General features: G+C 44.8%; 1 protein-coding gene across 1 annotated transcript in view; it reads left to right on the top strand.

The window, feature by feature from the left end:
- Positions 1-13,844, top strand: part of DENND3 (DENN domain containing 3) — a 71,255-nt gene that overhangs the window by 25,056 nt on the left and 32,355 nt on the right. The window contains exons 6-11 of the mRNA XM_081951043.1: positions 1,654-1,773; positions 2,432-2,650; positions 5,950-6,071; positions 9,631-9,786; positions 10,128-10,224; positions 12,007-12,110. Coding sequence (XP_081807169.1) covers positions 1,654-1,773; positions 2,432-2,650; positions 5,950-6,071; positions 9,631-9,786; positions 10,128-10,224; positions 12,007-12,110 — 818 coding nt within the window. The remainder of the gene's footprint in view (positions 1-1,653; positions 1,774-2,431; positions 2,651-5,949; positions 6,072-9,630; positions 9,787-10,127; positions 10,225-12,006; positions 12,111-13,844) is intronic.

Consider the following 13,844-nt stretch of genomic DNA (forward strand, 5'->3'; position numbering starts at 1 on the left):
GAAACACGGATAAGATGAGCTAAATTTACTTTATTGTAAATTTTAACACAATCTCGTAAATCTGAAAGTACAGATCTCCCACAGACCCATTTTATCTGCTTGATCTATTAGGGTGGGTCTTTTTTAAGTTCCTATCTCTGGCCGTTAAGCAGCTGAGGGCTACCCATTCTTTTATCTGATCATTCCCTAGATAGCATCTCTTCCCCTCGTCTCTCAAAGTCATTCTCACACACCCTTTTCATCGTTTTCCCACTGCAAAACGCCCGTCTTATTCTTTTCTTGATGCCTATTGGGGCATTCACCATCAAAATGGAGAACTGCCTTGATTTCTCATGTCGCTAAACTTTCTCCTTCTGCTTTGCTCTTCCTGCCTTCCTAGGATTTCCTTGTTGATCCTCTTTTGTCCGAAGCCACTTTTGGCAAGAGGGATTCGAGCTCTTCTTTCCTTTTCTGGATCTCACGTTTCTGCTTTCTTTAACCTATTCCCCCTTACACCTTTTCTGCACTCTGCGTAGTGCTGCTCACACCAAAAGAGAAAACGAAATCCGATGTAAGTATACCCAGGATTCTTAGATATACTATCGGAAATAAACTCTACATACCAGGGGTTTCAAACTCAAGGCCTCGGTGGGGCTTAGATCTGGCCTGCGGGCTGGCCCTCGAAACAACAAAGAATCGGCCCACAGTGCCTCTGCCAGCGAAAACAGCCCAAGTTTTCATGCAGCCTCCCCGAACGTTGGTTTCATTGACAAAGGGCTGCAGGAGGCCATTGCAGTCGAAAATGGAGGCCAGGCAGGCCACACATGGTCTCCCTGAGCTCCCTTTTTACTGGCAGAGGGCTGTAGGAGGCCGTCATGGCCGAAAATTAAGTCCGGGAGGGTTCCGTGTGCCAAACCCCCCCCCCATGCCTCATATTCACTGGCAGAAGGCTGCAGGAGGCTGTCTTGGCCGAAAACGGAGCCTCGAAGAATGACATTGAGCAGGCCATGCTCCCTGGCCACGCCCCCCGCGCCCCTGAGGTCCAACACAACCCTGACGCGGCCCTCAATGAAATTGAGTTTGATGCCCCTGCTATATACAATGTGGCGTAATTCACTGATACATCACAAAGACTTTGTGAAGGAGTCTGTTGGAAAGAAACCAGGCCACGCAAGAGAGCAAGTTGAGTGTGCTTGCGGGCATTCCAGAGGTGGGTTCCTACCAGTTCGGCCGAGCAGATAGTAACTCGGTCCGCCATGGCCCTGAACTGGTTCTATTGTTGGCGGTTACATCTTGATTTTCGTTTCTGCGCATGCACAGAGCAATCATCTTTGCAAAATATCATTTTCCCCCTTTTCTAACATTGTGTACCTGCGCAGACCTTTTTAGGTGCAATTGCGCCCCCGCGCAGAGCAAAAAATTTTCCGCCCCGAACCAGCAGTAATGCAGGCAGCAACCCACCCCTGGTGCATTCCCAGCCCACCGCTCGGGCAGCCCGGTTGCAAATTAGCCGTGGTCCAGTGGCGGCCCAAGGGTTTGGGGATCCCTGGTCTCGACCACATTGCCTCTTCCACTCCGATCCTCTTTAGAAAACGTGTTGTAATCTCCTCCTGCTGTTTGTGGCGATGAAACCCACCAAAACTGAACTCCCGCCATCTTTTCCTCTTTTACTAGCTATTTAATGCGAAGCCCCTCCAAGTCGTCTTTCCATCTCACGAAGACCCCGACAGCCCCCTTGTTGATCTGGATCTACATCTTCCCTTCCTTTGCTTCAAGCCCGAACAGATTTTACAGGTAAAGGGTTGTTGTTGTTTATATATATATATATATATATTAAGAAAAGATTTTACAGTCATTAGTCTGAAATGGTGTTGGGTCTCCTGCTTGAGCAAGGGGTTGGACTTGAAGACCTCCTAGGTCCCTTCCAACTCTATTATGATTGATTGATTGGATACAATACATTTGAAGTACCAAAACATTTAAAAATTACTAAGAGAATGATACAGTTTTACTTTTCTTCTATATATATATAAACGGCTTGTGTGTGTATGTTCCAGCATAACTCTGGAAAGCCTCAAGCAATTTCAACCAAACTTGGTACACAGATTACTTACCCTCTGGAAACAAATACTGTGGGGGTAAGACACCACTTACACCCTTTGGGGGGGGGGTGTTCTGTTAAGATAGAGCCTGTTGTGCCTTAAAATGGCTTCTGTCGTCCTGCCTTAAAATGGCTTCTACTCTACAGCGCTGTGGGAGTTGCCATGTTGACAGCTTCACCGTACCCCACAAGGGAGCTCCCTCCGGTAAGGGGAAAAATCCACCATTAGAAATTGCAGCGACATTCATGGAAGGAGGGCTGGGATAAATAAATACTCTGGCAGCACCGGGTTGTCCGTTAGTATAGAAGTATAGAAGTTATGGTGATCTGTTGGTTTTCCTTTCTTTCCAGATACTTACCTGTATTTTAACTGAACGGAAAATTGTCTTCTTCTGCTCTGACTGGGCACTGCTGACCCTCGTATCCGAGTGCTTCTTGTTGTACATCCATCCTATTCAGTGGCAACACACGTTTGTGCCCATCCTGTCCCATCAGATGCTGGATTTTGTCATGGCCCCCACTTCCTTCCTGATGGGCTGTCACATCGACCACTTTGAGGAAGTTTGCAAGGTTGGTTGGGAATTATGTCTAGATCTGCATCTTATTTATTTGTGTTTTTTAAAAACCCATCTTTATTAACTTAGATGCAAGTCAAGGCAGTCAACGTACCTAACATCCTTCTTTCGTCTCTTTTCCCCACAACAACAATTTTACGGTTGTTGGGTCGAGCTGAGAGAGGCGAATTGTTCCTGTATTGCCCAGCCGGCTTTCGTGTCTAAGGTGGGATTAGAACTCACCATCACCTGGTGTTTAGCTTAAGGGTACCCACTCGGTTTTCATGTCTACGTCAGGATAAGAACTCGCCACCCCCTGGTGATCGGCTCAAAGTCACCCAGCCAGCTTTCATGCCTAAGGTGGTACTAGAACTCATCATCATCTGGTGTTTAGGTCAAGGGCACCCACTCGGTTTTCATATCTAAGTCAGGACTAGAACTCGCCATCACCTGGTGATCGGCTCAAAGTCACCTAGCCAGCTTTCATGCCTAAGGTGGTACTATAACTCACCATCACCTGGTGATTGGCTCAAAGTCACCCAGCCAGCTTTCATGTCTAAGTCAGGACTAGAACTCACCATCACCTGGTGATTGGCTCAAAATCACCCAGCTGGCTTTCATGCCTAAGGTGGTACTAGAACTCATCATCATCTGGTGTTTAGGTCAAGGGCACCCACTCGGTTTTCATATCTAAGTCAGGACTAGAACTCGCCATCACCTGGTGATCGGCTCAAAGTCACCTAGCCAGCTTTCATGCCTAAGGTGGTACTATAACTCACCATCACCTGGTGATTGGCTCAAAGTCACCCAGCCAGCTTTCATGTCTAAGTCAGGACTAGAACTCACCATCACCTGGTGATTGGCTCAAAATCACCCAGCTGGCTTTCATGCCTAAGGTGGTACTAGAACTCATCATCATCTGGTGTTTAGGTCAAGGGCACCCACTCGGTTTTCATATCTAAGTCAGGACTAGAACTCGCCATCACCTGGTGATCGGCTCAAAGTCACCTAGCCAGCTTTCATGCCTAAGGTGGTACTATAACTCACCATCACCTGGTGATTGGCCCAAAGTCACTCAGCCAGCTTTCATATCTATGGAGGAACTAGAACTCCCAATCTAGGCTAGGTCTTTCACCACAACACGAAAATGGTTCTCAAACTTCACTTTTATCTTTGCACAAGCTTCAGAGAAAGCTGTAACCAAATTGCATTTGTTTATCCGGTTGATAAAAAATATTATTTGCTATTGCTCTTGTATTCAGGAAATCTCTTAACCACATTTTATCAGCTTGTCAATTACGGGACGCATTTAGATTTTTAAATTGCGCTATCTGATCCCCTGCGGCATATGTGTTACAGGATCTTGACAGAAGACTTTTTTTAAAAGATGAATGTCTTAGGGAAAAAATGGCATCCGGTTTTTTATTTTTATTTTATTTTATTTTACTAAAAACACAAAGACGTTAGTGATTCAATATCCATGGATTAGGTCAGTAGATTAGCAGGCACCTAATGAGATTTCTACATTAACGTATCAAAGACTTGTTGTCTGTTAAAACAGCCGATTATTTTTAAGTCTACAAGAAACCCAGAAGTGGGAATAAACTACCCCACTGAAGATTTGGTATTTAATTAGTGATTAAATTTACATGCTGCCCATCTCACTATCAGACACGATCTGCTGCCCCTTGGCTCCCAAGAAGACAGCCCCCACCCCACCCCTTTCTCTGCAGCACTTTGGGCCAATGCAACTTTGTGCTAATGCCCTTGTAACCTCCAGCTTAGACTACTACAAACATATGCTCTGCATGGGCTGCCCTCGAGGACTGTTCAGAAACTTCAACTGCTGGTAGAATGTAGTTACAAGATTGGTGAATGCATCAGGCTAGAAATTAGGAGATCTGGTCTCGCCGTAGGCAGGAAGCCAGCTGAGTGACCTCAGGCCCACCACTTTCTCTCAGCCCCAGGAAGGAGACAGTGGCAAACCATTTCTGAAAAACCTTGCAGGCAGTTTCTGAGAATAGGACACAACTGAATGGAGCGGGGGAAAGGGGGGGGGGAGCTAAAATTAGCCAAAAAGCAACTGGGCTTTCTTGTTGTTGTTTTTTTCTTTGAAAATGTTTTGCTTCTCGCTCAAAAAGCTTCTTCCATTCTAACTTCAGTTCTTCCATTCTTGGATAAGAAGCGAAACATTTGCAAAGAAAAAAAAATCAAGAAAGTCCAGTTGCTTTTTGGAAAAGCGCCTTTGGGGCAGGGGTGGGCTTCAAACATTTTAGCAAGACATTCTCTGCCCGGTTGCTGGGTGGGTGTGGCCATGGTGAGTGCGGCCTAGTCCACCTCCTGCACCACGGTGTGGGGGCCTTTTTGCCCTCCCCGGGCTTTTCTTGAGCCTCCGGGAGGGCGGAATCAGCCTCCCCAGGCACCGGAGGCCCGTTTCCTGCCTTCCCGAACTTGGAATCCCAAATCTTTGGAATCCCAAATCTAAAAGCTTCTTGGGATTCCACCCAGTTGACAGTTCATGATCTTATCCCCACGCCCATCAATCCATCACATGGTCCAATCTTCTTCGGCCACGCTGGCATCTCCACCCAGCTGGTTCCGGTCAGGTGCAGAGGTGCAGAGACAAAAAATGACCTTGGACTTCTAGAAAGGAATGACAACAACAGACTCCACAATTCTACTCCTTTCTGTTCCCCCTCCCAATTACTACACTAATGAAACAGCATAATGAAATAAGAGAGTGTGGCAGGTCAAAGATCCTAAAAGGAATATAACTGCAGGCCTGACAGGTGGCCTTTCCTCAGAAGAAAAACGTTTCCCGAAAAGAGAATAACATAAAAGTTAACATAACAAAATTAACCACCTCTCCCCCCCCCAGGGGGACCCTTTGGCTTATCGGGAAACTTCTCATGGAATTGTTTTACTAACTTCTCCACTTTTAGATTCCAGCTTTTCACCCAAGTAGCTTCAGTCAAAGGGTAACCCTTCCAATGCACTAAGGCCCGTTTTTCTCTCTCCCCGAGCCTCCATGCAAAACGGGCCGCCTGGGGACTCCGGGGAGGGGTGGGCGAGGCCAGCCACGAATGGGATTTGGGGGTTCTCCGAACTGCACAGAATCTTAGCTGGAGAGTTCTCCCCAACCTCTGCGAATCCCTGCTTTGGAGCAACCATGGCCTGGATGACTGAGAATCTCCACAGACAAGCTAAAATTAAAATTGTTTGTGTTCCTAGTCTTGCCACGGGTGACATTTGCTTAGCGGATTGTTAACTTCTATTTTTAACTCTCAACCTTCCCATTTTTTTTGTAACCATCAGGAAGCCGACGACTTAATTCTAATCAACATCGATACTGGCGATATCGCTCAATCCAAGTCCTCTGAAGAGGAAACCGACATTCCAGATGTTCCAGCAGAAGCAGCCAGAGTTTTTATAGCAAGGTAAAAAAAAAATCAAGATTGTTTTGCTTGCTTCCATGAATAAGGTCTGAAAAGTCAGAACAAAAGACGTGGGCTGGATTCACAAACCTTGGTTTACAGCATCAGGGTTAATGGCGGAAACTTAAAGATCATTCAAGGTGTCTGTGTATCCAGCTATTGACCCTGATTAAACAAAATGCAAAGGTACAGTGTATGTGTGTACCTTGCTCAACAGTAGTAACTGTGAAAGGGATCTTGGAGTCCTCGTGGACAACCATTTAAATAGGAGCCAGCCGGGTGCAGCAGCTGCCAAAAAAGCCAACACAGTTCTAGGCTGCATAAACAGAGGGATAGAATCAAGATCACGTGAAGTGTTAACACCACTTTATAATGTCTTGGTAAGGCCACACTTGGAATACTGAATTCAGTTTTGGTCGCCATGATGTAAAAAAGATGTGGAGACTCTGGAAAGAGTGCAGAGAAGAGCAACAAAGATGATTAGGGGACTGGAGACTAAAACATATGAGGAACAGTTGCAGGAACTAGGTATGTCTAGTTTAATGAGAAGAAGGACATGGGGAGACATGATAGCAGTGTTCCAATATCTCAGGGGTTGCCACAAAGAAGAGGGAGTCAAACTATTCTCCAAAGCACCTGAGGGCAGGACAAGAAGCAATGGGAGGAAACTAATTAAGGAGAGAAGCAACTTAGAACCACGGAGAAATTTCCTGACAGAACAATGAATCAGTGAAACAACTTGCCTCCAGAAGTTGTGAATGTTCCAACACTGGAAGTCTTTAAGAAGAGATTGGATAACCATTTGTCTGAAGTGGTGTGGGGTTTCCTGCCTAAGCAGGGGGTTGGACTAGAAGATCTCCAAGGTCCCTTCCAACTCTTCTCTTCTCTTCTAAATTTGGATGAATAATTATTCCAAAGAATAATGTATGGCAGTGTTTCTCAACCGTACCAACTTTAAGCTGTGTGGACTCCAACTCCCAGAATCCCCCAGCCAGCCATGGATTCTGGGAGTTGAAGTCCACACAGCTCAAAGCTGCTAACGTTAGAAACACTGACTTATGCTATGTGACAACAGCAAGATACTAATAGAACAAGGATGGGGAAGAAAATTGATTGTCCTTTCCAATTAAGTTTCTTTGTTTTCAGGGAAAATTAGTGCATCTTTAAATGACAAGTGTGTTTAAAACTTAAGATAAAAAGGCTCACCTTGCTACTTTTTCAAATATCGAATCCAGATTCTGTGATAGAAAATACTTCTACCTCGGGTTTTAGATTTTGGCAGTGGTTTTGCGCTCCAAGTTTGTTTCAATTTAGTTTCGGAGCGTTTCGTTACCAGACTAAGGATGATGTTACTTAGTCTGTTAACAAAATATTCAGAAGCTGAATTGAAACAAGCTTGGAGAGCAAAACTACTGCCAAAAACCGAATCCACTTATTCAGGAAAGGATTGACGGTGGACCAATGCAATCCAATCTTTATTGAAAAGAACTAACGTATGGAATTCTGCTCCTGTAGATTTGCCCGTTTTAGTGTTTGGATAAGAGAGGATGAAAAAGAGGGGACCGCATTACAAAGTCTTAAATTAGCAGGAGCAGACCACCTGTTCTGGGATTCGAGGCACACTTTTTCCTACAACAGGGGTGTCAAACACAAGGCCTCTGCACCAGATCCGGCCCAGAAAATGTAAGGGGCCAGCCTGCATCGCTTCAGTCTACCCAATGCAAAGAGGAAACATGCCATCAAGCTGGCCACCCCCACCCACCCAGCCACACCCAGTGAGGGGTGTCAAACTGGCCACACCCACCCACCCAGCCACACCCAGTGAGGGGAATCAAGCTGGCCACACCCAACCAGCCACACCCAGTGAGGGGCGTCAAGCTGGCCACACCCACCCAGCCACACCCAGTGAGGGGCATCAAGCTGGCCACACCCACCCAGCCACACCCAGTGAGGGGCATCAAGCTGGCCACACCCACCCACCCACACCCAGTGAGGGGCATCAAGCTGGCTACACCCACCCAGCCACACCCATTGAGGGGTGTCAAGCTGGCCACACCCACCCAGCCACACCCAGTGAGGGGCGTCAAGCTGGCCACCCCCCAAACAGTCGCCCATGCCCACCCAGCCCTCAAGGTCAACCACATCCCTGATACGGCACTCAATGAAATTTGAGTTTGACACCCCTGTCCTACAAGAATACGCGTGCGCACACACACATGCACACACACGGCATCTGCAATCAGCATATCCAAATTCTCTGCAGTCATTTTACTGGTAGATGGAATGATAAAGACATTGGCATTTTGGACAAAAACTTGAATACAGGTAATCCTCGACTTACGACCATAATGGAGGCTGAAGTTTTGATCGCAGATTATGATGGACATAAAGCAGGTCACCACATGACCACACCCAATTTTATTTTTATTTTTTTTTTGCAATGGTGGTTAAGTGAACTTCATTAGCAAATGCCGCAGTCATTAAGCAGACACTGCATTCACTGTTAAGCAAATCGATTCTCTATGAGGTGTTGGCTTTTTTGCCAGAAACTGGAAATAAACTCCGGTTTCTGGTAAAAATGTCGTAAATTGCAACCATGTGACCGTGGGATGCCACAAATCCACCATAAACGTAGGCCAAGTGTCTAAAATGTGACCACATTACCTCGGGGGGCAGACGGCAGAACTTTGACTCTGGGTCCTAAGTAACTTTTTCGGCCTCTCTCCTAAGTTAATGGTCACTAAGTGAGTGGTCCTAAGTCGAGGACTACCTGTAGCCATTCTTTATGAATGCAACAACATGGCAGGCCATCCTGGACTTACAACCATTTGTTTAGTTACAATGACATTGAAAAAAGCGACTTACGACTGTTTTCCGCACTTATGACCGTTGCAGCATCCCTGCGGTCACATGATCAAAATTCAGATGCTTGGCAACTGGCATGTACTTACGACGGTTGTAGTGCCCCGGGGTCGTATGATCCCCTTTTGTGACCTTCTGATGAGCAAAGTCAATGGGGAAGCCAGACTCACTTAACAACTGCGTTGCTACATTAACAACTGCAGCAATTCACTTAACAGCAGTGGCAAGAAAGGTCGTAAAATGAGGCAAAACTCGCTTAACCACTGCCTCGCTCAGCCACAAAAACGTTGGGCTCCGTTATGGTCGTAAGTCAAAGGCTTACAGCGACAAAAGAAAAGCAGGGCCAGGGATGACATGATAGCAGTATTCTAGTATTTGAGGGGCTGCCACAAAGAAGGGGGTGTCAACCTATTTTCAAAAGCACCTGAAGGTAGGACAAGAAACTAAATAAGGAGAGAAACCACCTGGAATTAAGGAGAAACTTCCTAACAGTGAGGACAATTAATCAGTGGAACAGCTTGACACCAGAAGTTTCATCACTGGAGGTTTTTCAAGAAGAGATTGGACCACCATTTGTCTGAAATGATAATAGGATTTCCTGCTTGAGCGGGGCTGGACTAGAAGACCTCCAAGGTCCCTTCCAGGCTCCGTTCTGATGGACCGGCCCCTTGTAATGAGCCACGCTCTCTTCTCCCCGCAGATCTGAAAACCTTCAGCTGCACTATGACCTTGAACTGTGCCATCTGGGAGCCTCCACGGACTTCATCGACATCCAAGGGCGACGGAGGACTTGGCAACGCAAGCTGAACTCTGAAATCCAGCAGACTGCTCTGCAGCTAATCGTCAACATCTTTAGGTGGGTGTCCAAAGATTTCCTTTCAGAGGCCTTTAGCCAGTGGTGGGATTCAGCCGGTTCGCACCACTTGTTCACTCTCTGAGCAGTTCGGTGAATTCATTGTTGGAAGAAATCATTAGGGTAGAGAACCGGTTGTTAAATTATTTGAATCCCCACCTCTGCCTTTAGTTCTTTCCTCCACCTTCGTGCCATCGCCTGTTCAAAAACCGAAACCTTTCTTCCAATGAAGGGATAAGAGAGCCTGCTCTTTTGCGCCTCGAGAGAGAATTCTGGGTGGATTCAATGATCTGTGGATTTACACCATTCATTCATTCTTGGGGTAATCCCATTTTTATCAACAGGGAGGTGAAAGATCACTTGAACTATGAACACAGAGTATTTAACAGTGAAGAATTCTTAAAGACAAGAGCAATAAACGATCAGCCTTTTTACAGAAAGGTAAGACAGAGCTTAACATAAATTGTTCTATTAGTTCATGCTGTAATTTAAAAAAAAAAACACAAACATTTATTTGACCTGTAGTTTTATATAATTTGATCTTTTGAGGAATGTATGCATATCCAAACATTTTAGGATGATTTTGTTTCTGCCAATATATTCGTTAGATTTACTGGAGTCATTTTGTCAGAAATATGCATAACTAGAATTACCTTTTAGAATGTATTATTTTATATATTGGATTGCTTGGAATATAGAATAACGGGTTGGAAGGGATCTTGAAGGTCTTCTAGTCCAACCTAAACTTGTCATTTAAATGTGCACTCACTTTTCCCGACAACAAAGAAAATTGGAAAGGACAATCAATTTTCATCTCCTCCTTGTTCTATTAGTATCTTGCTGTGATTACATAGCATACATCAGTTTCTCAACGTTAGCAACTTTAAGCTGTGTGGACTTCAACTCCCAGAATCAATGGTTGGCTGGGGGATTCTGGGAGTTAAAATCCACACAGCTTAAAGTTGGTACAGTTGAGAAATACCGCCATACATTACTCTTTGGAATAGTTGTTCATCCAAATTTAGAATAGAATAGAATAACAGAGTTGGAAGGGACCTTGGAGGTCTTCTAGTCCAACCCCCTGCTTAGGCAGGAAACCCTACACCACTTCGTGCAAATGGATATACAACATCTTCTTAAAAACCTCCAGTGTTGGAGCACTCACAACTTCTGGAGGGTTATGTTCCATCAAGTTGTTGTTTACTCTTAATGACCACACATAGAATGTAAGAATATAACACAGAGACTGTTCCTGTAGCAGACCTACTTTAAGTATGCAATAACACAGTTTAAAGAAGAAACTTCTGAAACATTAGCTCTCAGTGATACTCTAGCACACTGGAGATACAGATAGTCCTTGACTTATGAGCAGGGTGGATTTGATTTAAATCAAGTTAATTGAAATCACGACTTAAATCATGATTTCAATCACTAGTAAAAAGGCTTGATTTAAATCAACTCTATTTAAATCATCATTTTTAAAGAGCCACTCTCATCTCTGTCCCGCAGCGGCTCCTGCTCTGACCCGCTGTTGACTCACCAACAGTCCCGATATTGCAGAATACACAGCCTCATGCTACATAACTAAGCTCCGTTTCAAGCTAAATTATGAATGTATCTTAAATCGAAAACTATCTTTAGATAGATTTTTTTTTACTCCAAGCATTTTATTAAAATAAACTTGATGAAAATAAAAATACGATTTTATTTTTTTAAAAAAACGGATTTATCGGCAAATAAAAAAAGCTTTTTTTTAATTTTTACAAAAAAAAATATCGATTTTTATCCACCTTGCTTATGACCACAATTGAGGCCAAAATTTCTGTTTTTAAGCAAGACACTTGTTAAGTGAATTTTGCCCCGTTTTATGACCTTCCCTGCCACAGCTATTATGTGAGTCACTGCAGTTGTTAAATTAGAAACATCATTGCCATGTGAATCGGATTTCCCTATTGACTTTGCTGGCCAGAGGGTCCCAAAATGGAATCGCATGACCCTTGGAGGGGTGGTTGGGTGGGTGGGATACGACAACTGTTATGAATATGAACCAGTTTCCCAGTTGGCCAATTTTGATCAATTGACCACGGGGATGCTGCAACGGTCGCAAGTGTGAAAAAGTCACTTTTTTCAATGCCTCTGTAACTTCAAACAGTCACTAAATGAATGGCTGTAAGTCGAGGACTGCCTGTACTGTGGGTAATGTCTTCTCTCGTGTTTTTACAGGTACTGGAAACGTACATGTTCCACTCTTTTCTCAAAGCTCGCCTTAATCGAAGGATGGATGCCTTCGCTTACCTAGAGCAGAGCACCCAAAATGAAGAAGACAGGTAAGCCTATTTTTGTATGATGTAGGTCAGCGATGGCGAACCGTTTTCTTATGGTGTGCCAAAATTGTATGCGCGCATGCATACCAATTCAATCCTTTCCGCCCACCTGCGCAGGCGCGCACAACTCCTCCCCAGGCTCTGGAGGCTTTCCTGAAGCCTGGGGAGGGCGAAAACGGCCTCCCCCGGCCCCCTGGAGGCCCTCTGGAAGCCGGAAATGGATTGTTTCCAAACTTCCGGTTGGCCCGTTGGGGCAGCGTTTCGCCCTCCCCAGGCTTCAGGAAAGCCTCCGGAGGCTGGAAGGGTGAAAAACGGCCCCAATGGGGTTTTGTCATGTTCCGAAGAGTTAAGGAAAACTGTCAAACACAGAGGTTTGAAAATGCAATTTATCTCCTCCAGCACCAACTGAGCAACAAAGCACTAAGGCAATGAATAAATTGTAAGAGCTGACATCCGGTGCTCCCCGCCACATTTTATACTTTATTTGGTATTTAGGCTAAACCCCCCCCCCCCCGCACACACCCATCACCTCGTGACCCAGAGTGAATCCCATCCGGCAATCAGTCGTGGCTTGTTCTCAGTTATGGAGCGTTCTCAGCTGGATTGCTTGTGGAAGAGAGAGATCCCCAGCTGGTAAGCACAATTCCTGGCAGCTCCCACAGCTCTCCCCACCCCCCCTAATGGCAGCTCCAGGCCTGTAGCTCGCACGGAAGTTTGGAAACGCGTGCCTTAGGTTCCCCATCACAGATGTAGGTTGTATAGAATTCTTTATTGGCCAAGTGTGATTGGACACACAAGGAATTTGTCTTTGGTGCATAAGCTCTCAGTGTACATGAAACCAATAAGTGATCAATTCTGATCATAGTCGTCATAAAAACACATCATAAATCATAGGATACAACACTTAGTGGTAGTCATAGGTAGTCATAAGCAATCAATATATTGGCTAACCATTTGTCCGGGGTGGTGTAGGGTTTCCTGCCTAGGCAGGGGATTGGACTAGAGGACCTCCAAAGTCCCTTCCAACTCTGTTTTTCTATTCTAACATAAATGAAACTAAATGAAACAATATAAATTGTAAAGACACAAGCAACAAAGTTATAGTCATAAGCGTGAAAAGGAGAGGTAATAGGGAGGATGAGAAGATTAATAGCATTATGGCCTTATTAAATAATTTGACAGTGTTGTGGGAATGAGTTCTTTAGCAGAGTGATGGCATGGGGGGGGGGGAACTGTCTTTGTGTCTGCTGTGTTTCCCTGAAAATAAGGCAGGGTCTTATTTACTTTTGACCCCCGAAATAAGCACCTTATTTTCGGGGAGGTCTTATTATATTATTTTTGAGGTGCAGGAGGCGGCGAGCGTGGTCACCTCGTGGCTGCTGCTGTGTTGCAATATTTTCAGGAAGGGATTATTTTCAGGGGAGGGCTTATTTTACTGCATGCGCTCAAAAGCCCAATTGGGCTTATTATCCAGGGAGGTCTTATTTTCAGGGAAACAGGGTAATTGTTCTGGTATGCAATGCCCTGTAGCATCATTATGAGGGTAGATTTATAGATTATGACATCTATTGGCCACATAATTCAGTTACATCTAAATGTTAGTGCCCATAGAACAAAATATGAGCTGGAATTTATAAAATAACCAAGAATAGAATACCGTATTTTTCAGAGTATAAGACGCACCGCAGAGTATAAGACGCACCAAGATTTTGAAGAGACAAATTTTTAAAGAAAGTT

The sequence above is a fragment of the Natrix helvetica genome (genome assembly GCF_964273705.1).
Source record: "Natrix helvetica genome assembly, chromosome: 4".
Lineage (NCBI taxonomy): Eukaryota > Metazoa > Chordata > Lepidosauria > Squamata > Natricidae > Natrix > Natrix helvetica.